Source organism: Pholcus phalangioides, unplaced genomic scaffold, assembly GCF_987345545.1.
Source record: "Pholcus phalangioides strain wild (caught in Gottingen) unplaced genomic scaffold, Ppha-v1.0 ptg000013l_1, whole genome shotgun sequence".
NCBI lineage: Eukaryota > Metazoa > Arthropoda > Arachnida > Araneae > Pholcidae > Pholcus > Pholcus phalangioides.
This window is the reverse complement of record NW_028301606.1, coordinates 27271338-27292626: the sequence shown is the minus strand read 5'-3', so window position 1 is coordinate 27292626 and position 21289 is coordinate 27271338. Positions and strand designations below refer to the sequence as shown.

The 21289-nt window shown below is 33.7% G+C and overlaps 1 protein-coding gene across 1 annotated transcript in view; it reads left to right on the top strand.

Moving 5' to 3' along the window:
• Positions 1–21289, top strand: part of LOC149078886 (uncharacterized) — a 28747-nt gene extending 7458 nt beyond the window's left edge. Inside the window, exons 6-28 of the mRNA XM_089240462.1 lie at positions 84–321; positions 625–764; positions 875–1010; positions 1963–2047; positions 2310–2418; positions 2898–2986; positions 4003–4143; positions 4256–4421; positions 10210–10288; positions 13141–13204; positions 14914–15010; positions 15350–15402; positions 16611–16707; positions 16984–17121; positions 18207–18444; positions 18613–18752; positions 18859–18994; positions 19608–19692; positions 19957–20065; positions 20276–20364; positions 20512–20652; positions 20761–20926; positions 21155–21289. Of these exons, the coding sequence (XP_089096588.1) occupies positions 84–321; positions 625–764; positions 875–1010; positions 1963–2047; positions 2310–2418; positions 2898–2986; positions 4003–4143; positions 4256–4421; positions 10210–10288; positions 13141–13204; positions 14914–15010; positions 15350–15402; positions 16611–16707; positions 16984–17121; positions 18207–18444; positions 18613–18752; positions 18859–18994; positions 19608–19692; positions 19957–20065; positions 20276–20364; positions 20512–20652; positions 20761–20926; positions 21155–21235 (2817 nt within the window). The 3' untranslated portion in view covers positions 21236–21289. The remainder of the gene's footprint in view (positions 1–83; positions 322–624; positions 765–874; positions 1011–1962; positions 2048–2309; positions 2419–2897; positions 2987–4002; positions 4144–4255; positions 4422–10209; positions 10289–13140; positions 13205–14913; positions 15011–15349; positions 15403–16610; positions 16708–16983; positions 17122–18206; positions 18445–18612; positions 18753–18858; positions 18995–19607; positions 19693–19956; positions 20066–20275; positions 20365–20511; positions 20653–20760; positions 20927–21154) is intronic.

Sequence of the window (21289 nt, the reverse complement as noted above, 5' to 3'; positions counted from 1 at the left end):
GGTTTGAGCATTGCACATGCAAATGAAGTTTGAGTATTGCGATCTATGTGTATAGTTAATAAATTTAATTCCCCCTTTACAAGATGGCTCCTGCAATAAATAATGCAATAGACACTTTGATTGAAAAAATTGATGAAAAATCGAAGACGAATGAATCTTTCGACATCTACAAGTTTTACCAAGGACTAACGATGGACGTTATAGGCAGGACGGCTTTCGGCATACACACCGATTGCCAGAGGAATCCCAATGACCCTTTTCTGCGATCTTCTAGAGCGATTTTTGGTGGAAATATCAGTAGTTGGACAATGTTACTTGCGTGTAAGTTTCTTATTAGATATTCACATATTTCTTCTTGCTGATACGTCAAAAATTTTATTAGCAGTATACGTTATTGTTTACGACTTTTGAATAATTTCGTCATCTAGTTTTGAATTATTTGCTTATGATATATTAAATATTTGAAATTGAAAAATTAATAATAATAATAATAATAAAATTAAAAAAAATTGAAATATTAACTTAAAACACAGAAAATAATTTATTTAAACCTGTTGGATTAAATTAAAATACGTAAATGTTCTTTTGATTTTTAATTATATTTTTATACTTTTTTGTCTTTAGTCAGTTTTCCAGAATTGGGATTCTTCTGGAAATATGTCGCTAGAATGAGGTTGATAATGAGGAATGAAGGTGTTAATCCAATTCGTCAATTGATTGATTCAGTCAAAATGGTAGTGAATGAAAGGAGAAAAGATCAAAATGTAAGTATGATTACAACACAGATTAATTTCTTTAATTAAATGAATAAAGTCTGTGTATAATATATACATATATTATATGTGTATATATATATTCCTTTTGCTGATCACAGACTCGGAGAAATGACTTGCTTCAACTTATGATTGATGCGCAGTTGAGCGACTCAGAGATGACCAGTTTTACCGGCAAAGATCTCACTGCTGGTGATGAAGTCGAAGAAGATAATGCGAAGGCAAAAGCTACAAATGGTTACTTTTAATTTTTAGTTCTACATTTTATATTCTACAAACCACTACGAATGAATTTGATTTTTTTTTTCTGCCTGGATACTGCCTCATACAAGTAATGTGAATTTTAAGAAGATAAAAAGTCAATATAGTTATTTCCGGATGTAATGGGATTAACAAAACAAAAAGGAATGGAATTTAGGAAAAAAAAAAACCCTTAAATACAGTGTCCTTAAATTCGAAAATATTTTAAATATTCATAAAAATTGAAGGGATCGATATATTTAATACGGTTGGCCAAAAAGTTTTTGTCGGTACTGAAAAAAAATGCAGTTCAAATTTTTGTGAATAGATGACGCTGCACGAAAGGAAAAATCAATGCAAATCAGAGTGCTATAAAATTCAGGGTGTATACCATCTCATTTCTGAATTTTCTTGTGCTGGCGCGGACACAAGTTTTTCATTGTGATAGTGACGTTGGTAATACAGCACTATTAGTGAAGCTGTTCCACCTCAGCATTGAATCGCCAGATGAAGCTTTATGAACAGTTCGGACACAGAAGATATTGACGAAAGGTTCAGTTCCAATCATTCCTGCCAGACTGGTTTCTACTGCTTTCTAAATGTACCAAAAAAAAATCCCCTTTCGCGAGAATAACGTTTTCTCTCTCAAACCACATTCAAATATACCAATTCCAATTTTATGAATTTTAAAGTACAGTCGAAGTCCGTTAAAATGACAGATCACAATCACGGGAAAAGTTGTCATTATAACGAGCTGCTCGTTATAAGCGGATACATTTTTTTTGTATCATTGGCAATCACCTGTAAATCACTCGTTATATCGAGATTTTCGTTATAAGCCATACTCGTTATAATTGATTTTAACTATAATTGCGATTTCATGAGACACCCTGTATACATTCGGATACATTCAAAATCAACATAAAAAAATATATTTTTTTAATTTCAGGTGAAAGCCAGAATATACTGAAAAAATTTCATTCAATGGCCGATTATGAGATAACACACAACGCTATTTTGTTTTTCTTAGCTGGGTGAGTGAAATAAAAACTATTATTCAATACTCATTTTTTACTATTTTTATTAATAATCATTTAAAATTATTACTTTATTTTGCATTAACCTCCTACCAAGTACAGGCGTGTCTCAATGCGAGTCACTCTGTTTAACCAGAAAATATGAAGAAGAATAAATATTAGTGTAGAATAACATAACGTAATATATGAAAACATTGTATGTAAGAGGTCTACCTTATATTGTTATTTTGTATGCTAGAAGTTTCATACTTTGCTTTAGGTATGAAACAACGAGTACGAATTTGGCATTCACCACTCATTTCCTTTTGCACCACCAAGACGTTCAGGATAAATTGCGTGAAGAAGTTAATGAGCTAATCAAGAGAGAAGTAAACATACCTGATTATAATTCAATTAATATTCCTTATATTAATATCATATAAATATTTCAAGAAATAATTACAGTCCTCCGACCACGAGATGAAATTTCGCTGCGTCATGTCACGTCACGTCAGATGATTTTATTCAATTTTTTTTTGGTAAAACGATTGCACATCGAGAAAAGTTCATCAGTGACTGAGCTTTCACGATTGGCATGTCCTTCTAGGATGAAATAGAATCGTTTGACGCGACATGACGTGCCGTAGCCAAATCTCTTCTCGTGGTAGGAGGACTATACATTTTTGTTCAATAATCTAATCGGATAGACTAGCGTTATGAAATCAAAAACGTTTTCTGCAATCGATAATTAAGGATCTAAGAGTGTATAATCATTGCTACATACATAGATTAATATTGATAGAAATATTTTTTGTTGTCTTTTTTTGCCTATGGCAACGGGAATTCATATTGTTTTTGTTATCTTAAGGGAAAACTAGATTACACTTCGGTACACAAGCTACAGTACATGGAGCAAGTTCTTCAAGAATCTCTCAGAATGTATCCTCCAATATACTTGTAAGTTATTACCGATGAAATGTTCTGAAAATATTGCATTGGAGCAGTGCCGTCTTAAGGCATGGACCCACCCGGGCACGGCCCGGGGCCTCAAGAGAAAAGGGGGCCTCACAAAAATGGGATCTGGTTGAGATTTTCGAAACTTTACCTGGTAGGGCTTCAGAAAAGTCATTTGGCCCGGGGGGCTCGTGATGCTCTTAAGACGGTCCTGCATTGGAATAGAAACCAGATTAAAAGTACCCATGATAATACAGGGTGGTCACAAAAAATAACTTTGCCGATGTATAAGCCCCTGGCGGCCGCAAAAATCAACGGATGCGAATGAAATTCAAAATATAGGTGTTTCAAAGTATGAAAGTTCTCTCGAGAATGAGAAAAGAAAGAATACAGCAACAACATTTCTAAAAATTTAAATAGTGGCATTCATTTTTATGCATTGCTAAGTGATCGGCGCAGTAAAAAAGAACCGTAAATGGCGTTAGAACCGTATTTTCCCGGACAGTCCTGGTTTTTCTTGTTTTCCTGGCCATCCTGATTTTTTTTCCAAAAAAAAATATCCAGGTTTTTCCCGTTTTTTGCATGAAGCCTATTTGAATTTTAATTCTTTATTGAAGTCAAATATTGAAAATATTTTTCCACTAATAAATTATATTATGATAATTACAACTATAAAGAAGAATATTATTTCTTTTAATATAAATTCCATGAAATAAAACGCTCACCAAGAAAATCATTTATAGCACTACAGGGACTGTTTTAATGCTATCTATGGTGTTTATCCGTGCCGATCACTTAGCAATGCATAATAGTGAGTTACTATTTGAATTTTTCGGAATTTGGTTTCAGTAATTGTAACAACGGAAGCTATGTTTTCGTTTCTTTTCTGATTCTCGAGTGCGAAAGATTTTTGCGGCCGCCAGTGGTTCGCATATCGGCTAAGTTAATTTATGGCCACCCTGTATGCATTGTGATGCGTCATATATTTCAGTAAATATATTGATTTCAATTTTTTACAGGTTTGTGAATCGGGAAACTGGTGAAGATATACAGTTTGAAAACTTGAGACTGCAGAAAGGTTTACCAGTTCAAATTCCAGCTCATCTGATACAACACGACGAAGATTATTGGTCAGATCCCGACATATTCAACCCTGATAGGTTAGTCGTTGATGCACGAACTTACTTGCTAATTATGAAATATAATTCCATGTGAATAAAATTTTATTGCTGCCCAGACACCGTTCCAGGTAACGTATCTGATCTCTTCCAGGTTCGCTCCAGAAAACAAAGGTCAATTCAATCCTTTAGCATTCCAAGCTTTCGGAGCAGGGCCGAGAAATTGTGTCGGCATGCGTTTTGCACAGATGGAGGCCAAGTTGGCTCTCGCTAGGATATTGCGCAAGTTCAAACTCGTTCCGTGTGCTGATACCGATAAGGTAAATATCTTTTGGACTCTTATTTATGTTCATGCATTTGCATATTCTACCCGTCAAAAAAAGCATATACTAAAAGAAGGTTTGTGTACTTACGGGGGGTTTTAATTCGATGGAATATGAATTATTAAAAACAACCTCCGTGACCGTATTGGAGAATGGTCTAAAAGCAAGTGTTTGAAATGCATACTTTAACTCTTTGGCTGCTGGAAGAGTCGGAAAAATTCCTCTCTCTCTCTCTGAGGAAATTCAAACAAAACTTCGCTTTTTTTTTCCGATTTCCTTTTGTAAAAGATAGATGCCAATCAAACTCAGACACTGAAATACAATACAATCGGGAATATAAGTGTAATACAAACATAGAATCTGAGTTCGAACCCACAATCACCTACAAAATGGTAAATGGAGGCAGATAGGCACATGAAGTGATCATGAACTCAGATTCTATGTTTGTATTACACTTATATTCCCGATTGTATTGTATTTCAGCGTCTGAGTCTGATTAACATCTATCTTTTACAAAAGAAAATCGGAAAAAAAAGCGAAGTTTTGTTTGAATTCCCTCAGAGAGAGAGGAATTTTTCCGACTCTTCCAGCAGCCAAAGAGTTAAAGTATGAGTGCCCATTGAATAGAATATTCAATGGGCACTCGTCCCATACAGTACAACAGTACAAGCAAACCTGTCAGAAAGAGTAAAGAAATAATCATTAAAACACACACACCCATAGGGTGCACAGCAAACAGAGGGTTTGACATTTTACTGGCGAACCGTTGATCCTAGAGGCATACTTCCAATTAAAAAGGGTATCCAAATCACATGTATTCAGATGTCATTCATATTGCAACGGGTTGTATAGTCATTGAAATAATAAAAAAATAATAATTTTTATATAGCCCCCATGTGCCCGAAAACCCAACTAGAAAGTTTTTGTCCCTAAAGCCAGCTAGAAAAATTCTCCGTTTCTAAGTGCAATATTTACTGAGATATTCGAGTTCGAAAAATGGAGGAAAATTTTGAAGAAAGAAAACAGCATTAAAAATGCGAGTAAAAGCTCCTTTTCCACAACTTTTCTCCTTTTTTTTAAATTTGAAAATCTCAGTGAATATTGCACTTATAGAAACGTGAAATGTTTTTTATTTGGAATCAGAAAAGACAGGGAAACAACTTTCTAATTAGATTTTATGGCAGACGGGGACTGTGTAAAAATTTAATTTTTTTATTTTAGTATTTCTACAGACAACCTCTTGCAACATGGATGGCATACCTGAGTATTACACGTTATTTGGAAAGTTTTTCTAGTTGGAAGTATGCTTGTAGGATCAACGTTTAGCCAGTAAAATGTCATACGCCCTATTTGTTATGCACCCTGTATGTGTACGCCATCTATACAGGGTGTTTTGACAGGGACCGACAAATTCAGAGGGTTGTTAGTAGGCATCAAGAGAAACAAAAATTGCAACGGAACATGGTGTCTCATACCACGATGTGTGGGTGAAAATCGCAAAAAACGTTAGTCCAGAGGAGACGAAAGGTGGATGTCAGTTGATTGCTGATGCGTTCGAGGGTTCGCTCACCATATCTGACGTACGCAGCGTCCCGAAACGCATGCGCTGGTGTAGGATCACGCGCTGCGGATGACGTAAATTAACGCTATTGTGGTAGTGAGCACGTGCAGCAGTTAGGTGTCTGTTTCAATGAGTATCGTGATGGCTTCGAGCGCGTCCAGGGATCGTTTTTACGTCGTTATAGACTAGGCAATGACGTCAGCGGACGCCACTTCCAACTATTTTTGTAATAATTAATCAAAACCAATCTAGTTGTAGCTATTATTGTACTTTTTGTCGTTCCAACGTGACGTTGAAACCTGCATCCGTTTTTCGCGATTTTCACCCTCTCAACGTGGTTTGCGGACACCATGTTCCATTGCAATTTCTGTTCCTCTTGATATCCACTGACAACCCTCTGAGTTTGTCGGTCCATTAACAGAACACCCTTTATACGTGAATTAAGAATTTCTCATATTAAACATTTTTTTTTCCAGACATCACTGAATGATTGCAGGCCATTACGCTCATCGTCTGTGGACGATGGCAGCACTCTGACGATAAAATAGACCTTTCCCTTGGAAAAAAATTAATATTTGGCTGTGAAAGGGAAGTGACCGTTGAGAGGGGGTGTTACTGCACTTTTCCAGATGAATTGCATTCATATGCTTGAGTCACTAAATCTTCTTGAGCCTGGAAATGGAAGAAAAAAGAAAACGAACAATTTAGCATCAGCAAACAACAATACATTCATGTTCAACTATCCTTTCCGCACTCATGGGTGCCGTTTTCAAGGAGCACAAAAAAAAGAGACTCCTCTACCAAACCATAGTTAGAATATAAATTTATTGTTATTTGCCGATGTCTAGTTACTCTTTCTTCTCCCGTCGAGCATAGATTCAGAGTATAGCTTTTCCGACGATATAATTTTTAAATTGATTTATTGTGGCAGAAAAAACCACTCTTCTTAAAAAACTCACGACAGTCAAGAAATAAATTTCTGTAGAGGTTCTTAACCTATTGGTCGTGATCCAAATTTGGGTCACAGAGACTCCTCAGATGGGTCGTAAAAATTCCCCATGGAATTCAGCTATAAATCTGTTTGTAGCGCCACTAGTTACAGAAGTATCTTAACGAAATCGTTAAGATACTTCTGGATGGTCACGGCCAGTCGTGGATGAGACCCAGACATCTGAACATTTTTGTGGCTCTCTTGAGCCATGATTTTATATATTTTTATGTAGCATTCAAAAAAGAAAAAATATATACCAGAACTTCACACACATTACACAATGCATAGGAATGCGGAAAAAAAAATCGATAAAAGTGCATAAACACACATTGATGAAAATTTGAAAAACTGTAGAAAGAAATACATAATTTCAGATTAGTAAATAAATAGGGGAAAAAACATTTCCAGAATTTTTTTAATGAACGAAATGATTGAAAATCAATGAAAGAGAGAGGAATAATATTCTGTGGTCAGAACATGATAACTCCAATATCACATTTTTGAGATATAAGCATTTTCATTGTCATTTAAAAGTAAAAAATAAAGCATACACACAAATGAAAATATCATACATTAACATGTTGTTTAGCCGTACGAACATATTTGTGCATTTATCTCACTTCTAATTAGCAAGACTTACTTTTAGATACAAAAGCCATTTTTTGGAGATATCATGTTCTGGCCAAACACCACATTATTTAAGAATTAATAAAAATTCAGAAGATATGAAAGAAATAATTTTTAAGGATTTGTGAAAACTTTCAATAGTTTGGGGTCGTATTTCATTCAAAACCCTGACTGGGGCCCGTTGGCCCAATCATTGAAACGCAAATGATGTTTCGCTTCCAAATTTCGAAAGCCAAACATTTTGTCATTTAGGAATATCTAATAAGGATTTATGAATTATGAATATATCCATCAGCCGTAAAGTTGGTCGTGCCATTCATCTTGTGGTCCAGTGCCAATAACGGTTAAAAATCCCTGAATTTATATGGTAAGAAAATATTTCCTAAATCCCTCTGTTCTTGAGAATATCAATAGCAGTTACATGTATTACGGTGGTCGACTGAAGTTGGTTTTATGCGGTTCCCAACTTCGAGGTGCTAATGCGAGCCAATCTCCCCGTTAAAAAGTCAGGCCTACAACGGTGTAATTATTCATTCATTACACTTTACTCACTACAAGTTGAGAAAAAAAATTCATAGTTTAAAAAATTGATTGCAGATGGCAGCACCACACATAACAAGCATTACACAGAAACAAACTTCACGGAAGGTTCACCTGTACGTACACACACATTCCAACATGTACCGATTCGTTGGAAATTCCGCAGAGAAATATGGACGAGGTGCTTGTCTGGTTTACTAGTAGTAGTTACACATATATTATGTATTCGACCATTTAAAAATCTGGTAATAATCGTAGGAAATGTTTTTTTCATTCACATTGTTCACGTACCTGTATAAGGGTATCATAAACTCATTTACCGGAATAAAAGGTTATAATAATTTTCCGTTAAGTGCATATTAAGTTTTTATGCAGTCGATTCTGGTTTTAACAAATACCGTTATAGCGGAAAAAAAATCTTGTTTTAACAAAAAATTTTCTTATCCCCATATCAGTTTATATAGAAACAATGTAAAAATCTGAAATTCCTTTATAAATAAATTTCGTTATAACGAAGTGATTTTTCCTTTGTCTTGGAGTTTGTTATAATGGGATTCGACTGTATATACAGAATGCGTAGCTAACAGGGCGTATTACATTTTACTGGCGAACCGTTGGTCGTAGGAGGAATACTTCCAATTATAAAAAGTTTCCAAATAACGTGTAGTACTCAGATATTGCATCATGTTGAAAGGGACTGTATACAGGGGCGTCCATAATTAAAAGAATATATTTTAAAATAGCCTACAAGCGAAACCAGTCATCCAAAAAGTGTGAAATTTTGCGGAGGACTTCACGAAGTGTGTGTGTGCGATGGGAATTTGTTTAAGGGGGAAAAAAGTAGTTGCACATGCCGCCACCAGAGTGCGTTTCACTTTGAATGCCTGTTGTAAACATGTAAATTTATGTGATGTCGCGCAGCAGCTGTTATAAAGCCTAGAAACATTCGTGGAGATCTTGTTACTCAATGTGTTTGTTGCCCACAATGACGATAAGTTTACAAGATCGCGCTTTCTTGGACAAATCGTGGCTTTCTGCGGTTTTCCAGCTTCCAAGCACGAATGTCAGCCGGTGTCCCATTTGGAAAAAGTCTCTCCGCAGAGAGCAGGCAGGCCTACAACACGATACTGACATAACATGAAAACTCAAGCATTTTTGTTTTCGTCTGTAGGCTACTTGAAATATGGTCTATTAATTATGGACGCTATGCATTTATTAAAATCAAAATATTAACTTACGCACACCCTGTGCTCTAACTTCCGATATGAAAGTTGTTGTCCTGTCTCTCCTGATGCTAACTAAAAAAACTTCAACACGTTTTCAAGTGCAATATTCAATGAGGTATTTAAATTCAAAAAACGGAGGAAAATTGGGGGAAAACAGCGTTAAATGGGGGTAAAACTGTTTATCCGCATTTAACAATGTTTTCCCCCAACTTTTCTTTGTTTTTGAGTTCGAATATGTCAATGAATATTGCACTTAGAAACGCGGAAGATTTTTTTTAGTGGGCATCAGGAAAGACAGGGCAAACAACTGTCATATTGGACGCTGGAGCACAGGGTGTGCGTAAGTAAATATTTTGATTTTAATAACTATACATATCTTTGGAACATGACATACCTGAGTACTACATGTTATATGGATACTTTTTCGTAATTGGAAGTGTGCCTCTAAGACCAACGGTTCACTTAGTAAAATACCATACGCCGTATTACCTATGCACCCTATATATTTTGAATGGAAGCAGTGAAAATTCGGAACTTGATCAAGATAATCAATTTTTCAGTTGGATCTCGAACTGAAAGCAGCTGTAGCCATAATCACTCCAAAAAATGGCGTAAATTTGAGAGCCGTACCCGTCACATGATTCGGAGCCATTTCCAGCACTTGAACACTATGTGATTTTTTTTTCTCATTCAAAAGAAAGGACGAAAGTTCTTGTTTCGAACTCGAAGTTAATCAGATAAAACGATAAATTATTTATTTATTTTGGTAATTTATTTCCTGTTTGAATGTATGTTGTTGAATTTTTTCGGAAATTAACAAAGAGATAATCAATTTTTCAGTTGGATCTCGATCTGAAAATATCTGCGCTCGTAATCGCTCCGAAAAATGGTGTAAATTCGAAAGCCGTACCGATCAAATGATTTTCCTTTTTGTTAATTTTTGTGCAAAAAAAAATTATCTCATTCCGGAAAAGGAGGATGTAAATGTGTTCAAACATAAGCATATAATGCAATGGATTTTGTTTTCCTTTATATTTCTGTTTTGTAAGTGGTTTATCTTATTGGAGTTCTGTATATATAGTTATTGTAGGTTTCTATTATTCTTACTCCAAATTAAAATATTTGTGATGTTTTGATAGAAATCTGTGATGCAAAAATATCTTTGGAAATAAATATTTTGTTATACACTTTGTCTTATTTTATTTTTTGCACGATCGGAAAAAAATTGTTTCCATTGCATGTTTCACTTAAGAACGAGTAATAATTCCGTGCTCAGATGTCGAAATGTTATATAATAAGTCACTTTTCCCAAAAAATTGAGTTGTCCGCATTCAGGAGCATCGTTAGTGGAAATTGGTGGCAAAGCTCCGTCTTTCTCTTTCAGTTTATGAGTAAACAACGGAGCAAATTGTAAGTCCAAAAGTATCACATGTTGACAAAATATTATTTACAAATTTTCCATCGTGAAATTTTTGAATAGTGATTTATAACATTTTGTCAGCAAACGCAGAATTATTAATTTAGCATTTATAGCTAATTATTCACTTAACATTTAGGGTATTATTGACTGAAAATATTGATTCAATATGTTATTTAAATGAGAGACGGAGAGGGGAAGCCTCTTGTAAAAAATATGTCACATAGCTGATTTCTTACATTAGTAGTAATAGCAGGGGTTTTATACACCGTATTTCCCAACTTCACGCGAATGTAGTTGCCGTAGTAGGTAGTCGTAGCACATGCTTTTCCAGAATAAAATTAGTTTTCTTATAGTCTGCAAATGAAAACAGAATTTATTAGAAAACGCTTGCTGAATGCATAAAACATACTATATTTTCTTAAAGTTTGTAAATGTATATTGTCACACACAAATTAATGAAAGGCTCCAAAATTTTTCAAGGAGTTTCATACCTTTAAAAATGGTCAAAATAATATGCTCTAATGGAAAGCCCATTAAAAATATCTATTAACTTCGAGTTTGATTGTGCCAACATGAAGAAAATAAATGTAATGTTAAAACCTTGAGCGCATGATGAAATAGCATGAAATCAATACAATTGAATAAAAATTGAAAAACTGAAAAAATTTAAGAAGGAAACTGTATTCAGATCACCAAATAAAGCAAGAGATTTAAATTTCAATATCTCAATTTTATTTAATATTCAAAATTTAGAAAATTAAAAAAAACCAATTTTTATAATAAATAATAAAATTAAAATTATTAATAAATTTTATAAATGTTAATAATTAAAAACAATTATTAATTAGCCTGTTTATCATGTATAAGGAACCCCCATACATATTGTATGTATATATCCAATACATATAAGGGATCTATAGACGTCCTGGTTCCTAGGTATTTGACTAATATAAATGCACTGGCATTCAGAATGCGGATTAGAATACAGAATAGTTGTTTATGTCCCGGTATTTTCTCCGCTGATCAAGGATTCAATGAAATCAAATTATTTTTAAGAACTTGACTGTTTTATTTTAAGGCCTCAAACGCTACACTAACCGCTTTTTTTATAATTTCGAATAGAGAGGGCTGAATTCGAGCCGCAAGTTCGAACAGAACATGTATTTTACACAACATTACGGTACGGTGGTACCAGATTGGTACTAAATCAGGGCCACTCTTATCAGACACAGAAAAGTAATCGTAGGGTTCTTCGTATTCTATTAGCTTTCCCGTACCGATATTCTTTGTATAGACAAGAAACACGTAAAAATATTGCTCGGGACAGAAAAATTTTGCTCAAGGACTTCTGCGGCCATCTATGAAATGAAAGCAAAATTATCTGTTTTAATTCTTAAAATAAAATAAAAGGATTGTTGCTTTTTTAAACCAATGTGCGGGATGGAAATGAACAGCATATGGCATGAGATTATAATTTCTTTTATTTTAATGTTGCGTGGCGGTGCAAATTTTTTTGCCAAAATACCAGTTACTGTAGGTTTTCGGTAAATACAGAAAGTTATTCAGCCAAAAACATTAAAACATATTAACCGGTATTTTAGCGCCCTATTTAACGCAGTTTCTCGTACTTACGGTAGCAAAGTATAAACATGAAATACGATAAGTCAGTCATAAGGTTAGAAAATTTTCCTCCAAATATTTTTTCAATCACTGGTTTGCAAATTACTTCTCCTATATTCATTATTCGTAAAAATTTTCACTTCATTTCAGCGGACTGCAATGAGAAAAAGTTTGAAGGACACTGAACTAAACCGTACTAGGCCCGATAACTTTCTCAAGATTTCTCTGTCTTATCCCTGTGTGCCAATAAGGACCATTACTTTAACATATTTATTTGTCGAACTTATTTTATAAAATATCTCCTTCAAAGAACTTTTATAGTGTAATACCGCCTTCCCGGATATAATCCGCATTTATTTATTTTTTTCACTTTTTCAGATTATTCAATCCAAGGTTAATCGGAGAATGGCGGCTCATTTTTTGTTTTTCTTATTTTATAACACACTTGAAACCGGTTACCGGTGTGAGTAATTTTCGGAGAAAGAAATATGAAAAAAGAAAACTCGATTCGCTTCAAGACAACTTCACGTAAGAAATGACTCGGCAGTTTTTTCGTTAACACCGAAAAGACAAGTCGGCTGTCATGTGAGAGACATAGCGCATGACGTAGCGTGTGACGAAACCCCATTGTATGTTCTGTTTATCTCATACGAGAAACTATAGCAACGTTACAACGTCTACCCATCTCAACAAAGTGACATTCATACATTAGAAAACAAGCGGCATATAAGTTCGGATTACGATGTTGTTTATCGCGCTTTCTATTCTTACGCTTGTCGTCATAACTTGGCTGCAGTAAGTTCAGCGACTTGAATATTTCTAAAAATTCATCTGTGCTTTTCAATGACACGAACAAATTATGAAGATTCGATACTTGAAAAAGTATTAAAGATTTATTTCCACACACATTTTTCAGTCAATTAAAGATACTCCATACATCATTTGTACGTTTATAAATGTTTAAAGATGTTTTATAAAAAAAAGTAGCCATCTCTCAATCCGAAGTTAATAGATCTGGAATACAATTTAGACGTTATAGTAGGCAGGTACCAAAACCAAATAAAACTGGTTTCCGAAAATTTTGCTTTAGTTAGCTCCCAAAATATTTAATTTACTTTCTCAGTTAATAATTGGACAATCTTCATGTAGATTTTTTTTATAAATTTAAAATCGTAGTTGTCGACTTAAGAAAATCCAAATTATTAATTTGACATATCGTAATTTCCTTTCATCTCGCATTTACGCCGCTAAATACCCATTTTCAAGTCTATCACCACCATTCTTGTTGCCACTAATTTCTTAGTATTATACATATATGTATATTTGTGTATTTCTTTTTTCTTTTCTTTTCCTCTCATTATTAATTGTACCGACTAGCATGTATCAGTTATTTGTGGGCTCACAAGATCGCTTAACCCCACAATGTTTTGTGTCTGTGTTTCGAATGGTTAAATAAAAGTATCTTATCCTAATCATCTTATCTTATTTTTGGCATTTATGTTTTCCCATGTGATGAATATAAATCAATATCAATCAATCATTCGAAAATGGATAAAATTATTATTATAAAACGGGAGGGAATTTCATTTTAAAATTCCAAGGAAATTATCAGAAATACCGGTACTTAATATTTTCATACCTTTGGAAAAATTACATCCGTAAAATATTACACTGCTCAACACTGATTTTGTTCTCAAAGATATTTCAGTGATTTTAGGGTGATTTTGGGGCACTGATTCTGGATCTGGCATTGGTTTTGTCGGATTGACTAGTTTTTGAGACAAAGCTAAAATTACAATTCAATGATAATACAAATCACATTAAACTGTACGTTGTGCATAAATACAGTAAATCATTAGCAAAGATATTTCAGTAATTTTAGAGTCATTTTGGGACATCGATTCCAAATCTGACATTTGTTCTGCTGCATTGGGTCAAGTTTCTGAGATAATGCATACTTTCAACAATGTGATCTGTACGCTGCGTATGCACTACTATTGAAATTTAATTTTCACTTTTTCTCAAAAGCCAATCTGACAAAACCAATGCCAGATTCGGTATCAGAGCCGCAAGATGACTAAAATCACTGAAATATCATCGCCAATGACGTACCATATTATTTATAGTTGACCGTTTCAATGTAATTTTCATGCTGCTTTGCGTATTACCATTGAAATTTGATTTTCACTTAATTTCACAAAATTAAAGCCAATCTGACAAAACTAATGCCAGATTCTGAATCAGAAGCCCCAATATGTAACAACCTGTAAAACCATTAAAATTTCTTCAATAATGTATTTACACATAACGTGTGAGTTGAATATATTTCTTTAACAATATTTATTTTTAATTATTCGGCAGTTTTTTTAAAAATTGCTATAGTTATATTTTTATTTACGAGTAATGTATTGAAAGAAATTTTAATGATTTTAATAAATGTTGAATAAAAACGAGGAAAAAAAAGCGTGTTTTACCTAAATACCAAACAATTTTTTTTTTTGCAGGTGGCGGAAGAAGCAATTTTCCGTGCTCAAAGAGCTAGGCATTCCTGGACCGGAGCCAAATTTGTTTTCTGGGAACTTTTGGGAAATATCGAAAAAGGTGAGGAAGACATACCACCCTCACGTGCATGTTTACCTCATCAGAAAAGCAAACAAAAATTATTAATATTAATTTTTTTCCCGATGACCGGTGCTGATCAAGAAGATAACGATGCGTGCACAGGCGAGCGTTTGGTAACGTTTAATTAATTCGAGACTAAGATTTTTGAGTCCATTGAAATTTGTTTTCTGGTTATATGTATCGTTACGAGAAATATTTTATACGTACTGCATATTATAAAAAAATATATCTTTTTAATTTATTCTGATGTTTTGAATATTTTCTTCGAAATTTGATCCTTAAGCGTGTTATGACACGAAAATTTTGCTTCTTTTACAGACTCCTCTTTTGTGTCATAAAGAATGGGTGAAGAAATATGGCAAAATTTTTGGGTAAATGAATTTCATTTTTTTTCCTATTATACAGTCGAATCCCGTTCTAACAAATACTGTTATAGCGAAAATCTCGTTTTAACGAACCTTTTTCTAATCCTTCAGATAAGTTTACATAGGAATGAAATGTAAACCTGGGATTCCTTTAAAACGAAATTTCGTTATAACGAAATGATTTCTCCGGTCTCTTGGAGTTCGTTATAACGGGATTCGACTGTATACACAGGATTTACCTATTTTATATATACTGATGACCGTTGAATGTTTTACAGAGTGCAGAATACAAAAGAGCCCTATTCTTTCTTCTCCTTCATGTTGGATGAAACACAATATATATAATTGGTATATATTGGTAACACAATATATATACTGGAATTTTTACTTATTATAATTATTATTATATATTTCTCATAGTAATAATTTACCGGTAGTCCTATAAATTCATAAAAAGTTAAAAAAGTTGAAGGAAATTTGTACATCTAAATTTTTCTCACGAAGGGGGAGTTATTGTTATTATTATTTTTGGTTCTTTTCTATTTTGGGGAAAAATAGTTGAAATGTTAGTCGATAATGGGAACTGGATGAAAGCAAATAATTGAAAATATTCCTATAAATTGCAGGAGGAAGAGCTCATTTCTGAATTTTCCTGTGACTAGCGCTTACATTGGTTTTCATTGTTATATTGAAATTTTTTGCCTCAACCACGAATCGTCAGCTGTAGATTTACGAACAGTGATGACAACTTCGTGAAGCAAAATTTCCCTCGAAAATTTCATTTTTTAATGAATTTTTCCCACACATTCCAAAAAATGTGCTGATATCTATCGGTGGAAATATGTAGTCAAGTATTTTGATAAACTCAAAATTTCCCTCAAACACCAAGAAATTTCCCCTGTTGACCTGTTTTGGCCAATTTTTCCCAAGAATATGGGAAATTCCCACGAGTTACCATCACTGTTTACGAACGTTCCGCGCAGAGAAAAAGTGAAGAAAGAGGTTCGAGTTCAGAATTCCATGATTTGCCTTCTTGCAGAGCCTTCTATAGACAAAAATGTGAACTAAATATTTTTGCAATCCGCATTCAAACATGCCAATTCCTTTAACTTTAATGAAATTTTAACTTACTTACGAATTCATGGAACACTCTAAATTTGGTGTAATCTTGCAAACCTCTTGCTTATAAATTTACATGACATTTGGATTTACAGATATTACCTAGGATTGCGACCAGTTGTTGTTGTCGGTGATGTAGACCTGCTGAAAAAAATCCAAATAAGCGACTTTCACAAATTCATCAATAGACCCGTGAGTTATCGATTTATTCTCAATATCTCCAGTGCCTTTTTATAATCCATACGATACTCCGAAATGAAATACAGTTCCGTCTCTGTTGTGATTGATAAATTTCCATAAAACTATTGAAATTGTCAGGTTTCGGTGGGGAATTTCTCATGCGAGACACTCATTCATACAAAAATATATATTCAAAAAATATATTGAAATCAAGCATATGCTACTACGCAAGTTATAAGCATCGAAATGCATGCATTTTCCTTATTTTTTTTTTCTGTATGTTTACAGGATATGCATGTTGTTAAAAGTCCGAAACCAAACAAAGATGATGGATGTTCGTATCAATTGGCGAATTTGAGAGACAAGAAGTGGAAACAAATACGAAGCATACTCACTCCGTCATTCACGACACGCAAACTGCGACTGGTACGCCACTGACCATCACACGTACACATCAAATAAGTTGATATTTAACTCGGATTTCAATGCACAGTAATTCAATATAACGGTATTTTGCGGACCAAGAACAAATATCGTTGCGAAAGGATTACCGTTATATCAATAGCAGTTATACCAGAATCATCATCTGAATCAGTATTTCGCCCTTGGACCCCTTGTCTCATTCACGGCCCCCATTGCCTCCGAATCAAAGAGCGACACTCTTCCTACTAATCGAATTGATTTTTTGAGTAAATTGATAGTGAACAAAAATTTCATGAGTAAGGTGAACTCGTGAAAATTTAGTGAACATTTCTGTGTGTGGTGGAACGAGGGGGTTTACTTATGCGGTGCAGTTTAAACACCACGGGCCGTCGTTCAAAATGAACTTCTCTTTAGCTTTCGTTCGTTGCTGAAAGCGAGAGATTACATATTTGGATATTACTGAAAATTTGGGTGCCCGATTTTATAATGTAGACAATTGACATCTGACTCAGTGCCATTCTTGGATGGACCGTGGTTCTATGCAGAACCATTTTAGCAGGATCAGGGATAATAAACGAATTGCACAAAATATCAATAACACTAGATCCCTCAGGAACAAAAATTTAGCTTCTGTTGAAGGCATTTTGACCAGAGGTATAGAGAATTGTTGTTGTGGCGCGGTTTTATATACTATCTCCTTAAAAGATGCCAAAAAATCTCTAATTAAAAATGTAGAATTGGCTACTTAAAAAATGCAGAAATATCTAATGTCTACTTACAAATGTAGAAAATGTCTTCTTAGAAAATTTAGAAAAATGTATGCTTCAAAAACGAAGAAAATGTCCAAAAAAATGTAGAAAATGTACCCTTGAGAAACTGTAAAAAAAATCCACTTAAAAACTGTAGAAAATGTCTCCTTAAAAAACATTAAGGACGGATATATCGAATCATTGTCACGAAAAGAATTTAACATCAGATTGAAGAAAATTCTAAAAACATTTTGAATAAAAAAGTACTATTTAAGTAAGATTTCACTATATATGTTTCTATATGTTTCATAATTTTTCGAAATTGTTCTCTCCCTTAAGATGTCTCCTACGATAAGCACAGCAATAGACACGATGATAGATGAAATCGAACAGAAATCCAAGAGGAACGAAATTTTCGATATCTACAAGTTTTATCAGGCTCTTACAATGGATATTATAGGTAGGACGGCTTTTGGTATAAATACAGATTGCCAAAGGAATCCGAATGATCCTTTTTTACGATCAGCGAGAGCGCATTTCGGTGGAGGCATCTCAAAATGGATGAGAATATTCGCTGGTGAGATTTATTTTTACTCTAAGATATAAATTTCTATAAATCCACTTTCTCCCTTTTTCCCTGAATATGAATGTGTGGATTTTTCAATTATAATTTTTGAATCAATTGAGAATCATTCGAACATTCTGACATCCGTCAGGCATCTAATAAAGATTTGTTTTTCATTAGTTTGTTTTCCAGAACTGGGATTCATCTTGAAGTACGTAATGAGATTGAAGTCAATCTTTGGAAAGGAAAACACCAATCCTAAGCAAGAATTACTTGATTCAATTAAAATGGTCGTGAAGGAGAGAAGAAGTGATGAAGCTGTTAGTCATGAACTATTTATGAGATATATACGTCTTTTTTTCATGTTGATCTTTGGAATGCCATTGATGTAATGCAATCATTAACGCGATTGAAATAACTCCATAGAATCGTCGAGATGACCTTCTCCAGCTCATGATCGACGCCCAAATGAGTGATTCTGAAATCACCGGTGCTACTGGAAGCGACCTCACTGCTGGTGATGAAGCCGAAGAAGAATCTGAAAAGAAAATCAATGCGAAAGGTTGGCGTATTTTGTGCTTCTCTCTAATAATATGTTGTGGTAACTGTTTATAAGTAATTGTGATGTATCGAAATTCCATAATTAGCATCAATCAATTTTATATCGTGAGAGGAATTTTTTGTGTTGAAAGTCGGCTGTGATTTTATGAATTTGAAGCTACAGGATTGTTAAAATTAAAGTACGCCTACTCAGACCTATGTAGAACACGTTCTGTTTGATGTGTTCCGCTGAAACTTGGTGTTGGAATGTCTCAAGAAAATCAAATCTCACTCTGCTGTTGAATATGCGCTGTGAATATGTGATTGACGCAAATTGAACGCATATTGAACAAATGCTGTGATTAACTGAAGTTTTATGTTCCCAATTCGTGTTTCTATTTTCTTTTGGCGTCACTTTTTCACTTTATGGTCGGAATTTTAATTATTATTATTGCTGTAGTTTTATTTTAACAGTGGTCTATATAATGTATAAGTATATAATGTTAATGTATAATGTATGTACCAAGTTTCGATGGAAACACATCAACTTTAATGGAATCTATATAAATCTAAGTAGGATCAATTTTTAACTATAATCACCCTGTCTGATGTACGATTATCTGTAATCGTTTCAGACAACACCCTAACAAATGCCAAGATTGTTCACACTATGGAAGATTATGAGATACTGCACAACGCATTATTATTTTTATTAGCGGGGTAAGTAAAGGTTTTTCGATTAGAACATACACCCCTATTAAGGAAAATACTATTCTTGTTATATACCGTTTTCTAATGTTTTAAATCCCACGTTCAAGGGTTATTTAGAGTAAACGTGTGTTTATAATAAAATAAATCAATAAAAATGAATGCAATTAATAAAAATAAATGAAATAATAATAACAATAAATGAAATAAATACATGAAATATATAAAATAAACTATTTCTATGATAAATTTAATTTTTTTCTACTCTTTTTTTAGGTATGAAACAACTAGTACACATTTAGCATTCACCACTCATTTTCTGGTTCATTTCCCAGAAGTTCAAGAAAAAATACGTGAAGAGGTTGAGAGACTTATAAGAAAAGAGGTCAGAATGCAAAATATCATTATTTAAAAAAATATTTTCGTATTTCATTGATATAAATTTTCAAAGAAGGTTTTTGCATTATACCACTAAAACCAGGGGGGCTTCTCCTGTCTTTCCGAAACTGCTTTTTAAGAATATAATTTCTTTCCTTGTTCTTCTGTTTCTATAATTACTAGAGTAATAGCCATTGAATTCTCAATATTTTCACAGGGAAAGTTAGATTATAGATCGGTACAAGAGCTGCAATACATGGATCAAGTTCTGCAGGAATCTCTGAGAATTTACCCTCCATTATATCTGTATGTTTTAGTTTACTATTTCTGCTTTGTCCAACATTCATTTCAACATTATTTATTCAAGCAGTTCTGCATTAAGTGAAAAAATAATCAAAATACCAAGAAATATATTATTTGGAGAAGTTACTTATACGAGATAATTTCTAATAGATCTGTCAACCGAGAGACAAGTGAAGATATTCAGGTCGAGAACTTGAGATTAAAGAAAGGTTTGCATGTTCAAGTTCCCTCTCACCTTATACAACATGACGAAGATTACTGGACAGATCCAGAAAAATTCGATCCTGATAGGCAAGAAACAATCATTCATTCAACAACTAAAAACATTTGTTTTTGTGTTGAAAATACACGTTCATCTAATGTTTTAAATAATTATTATCTCGGTTGTGTGTGTTGTAGATTTTCTCCCGGAAATAGAAGCCAATATAACCGTTTAGCCTTTCAAGCTTTCGGAGCTGGTCCGAGAAACTGCATTGGTATGCGTTTTGCACAAATGGAGACGAAATTAACTCTGGCCAAGATTTTACATAACTTCAGGCTCGTTCCTTGCGAGCAAACTGACAAAGTAAGTGATTTATTTCCGGTAACTGATCTCTTATTTCGTCCTAAATTGATAAGTATACATATTTGCATGAATATTAAATACAGCGTGATCCAAACAAAATTAAAAATTTAATAATTTACTAAATAACCATGTTTTTTAGCAAAATAAATTTTTCATAAAAATTATGAGAATGCACGGAATTAACATTGAAAAATATGATAAATTAATTTTTGTTTCTTTGTTTTGCAGTTAGATCTGATTTTGAACGTGTCCTCAGCTATGATTACACCGAAGAATGGAGTCAGTTTGAGAGCGGTGCCTGTGATGTGATCAATAAAACCATTACAAGATATACAAAAAACTGGATCTTGTGTGATGAGATGC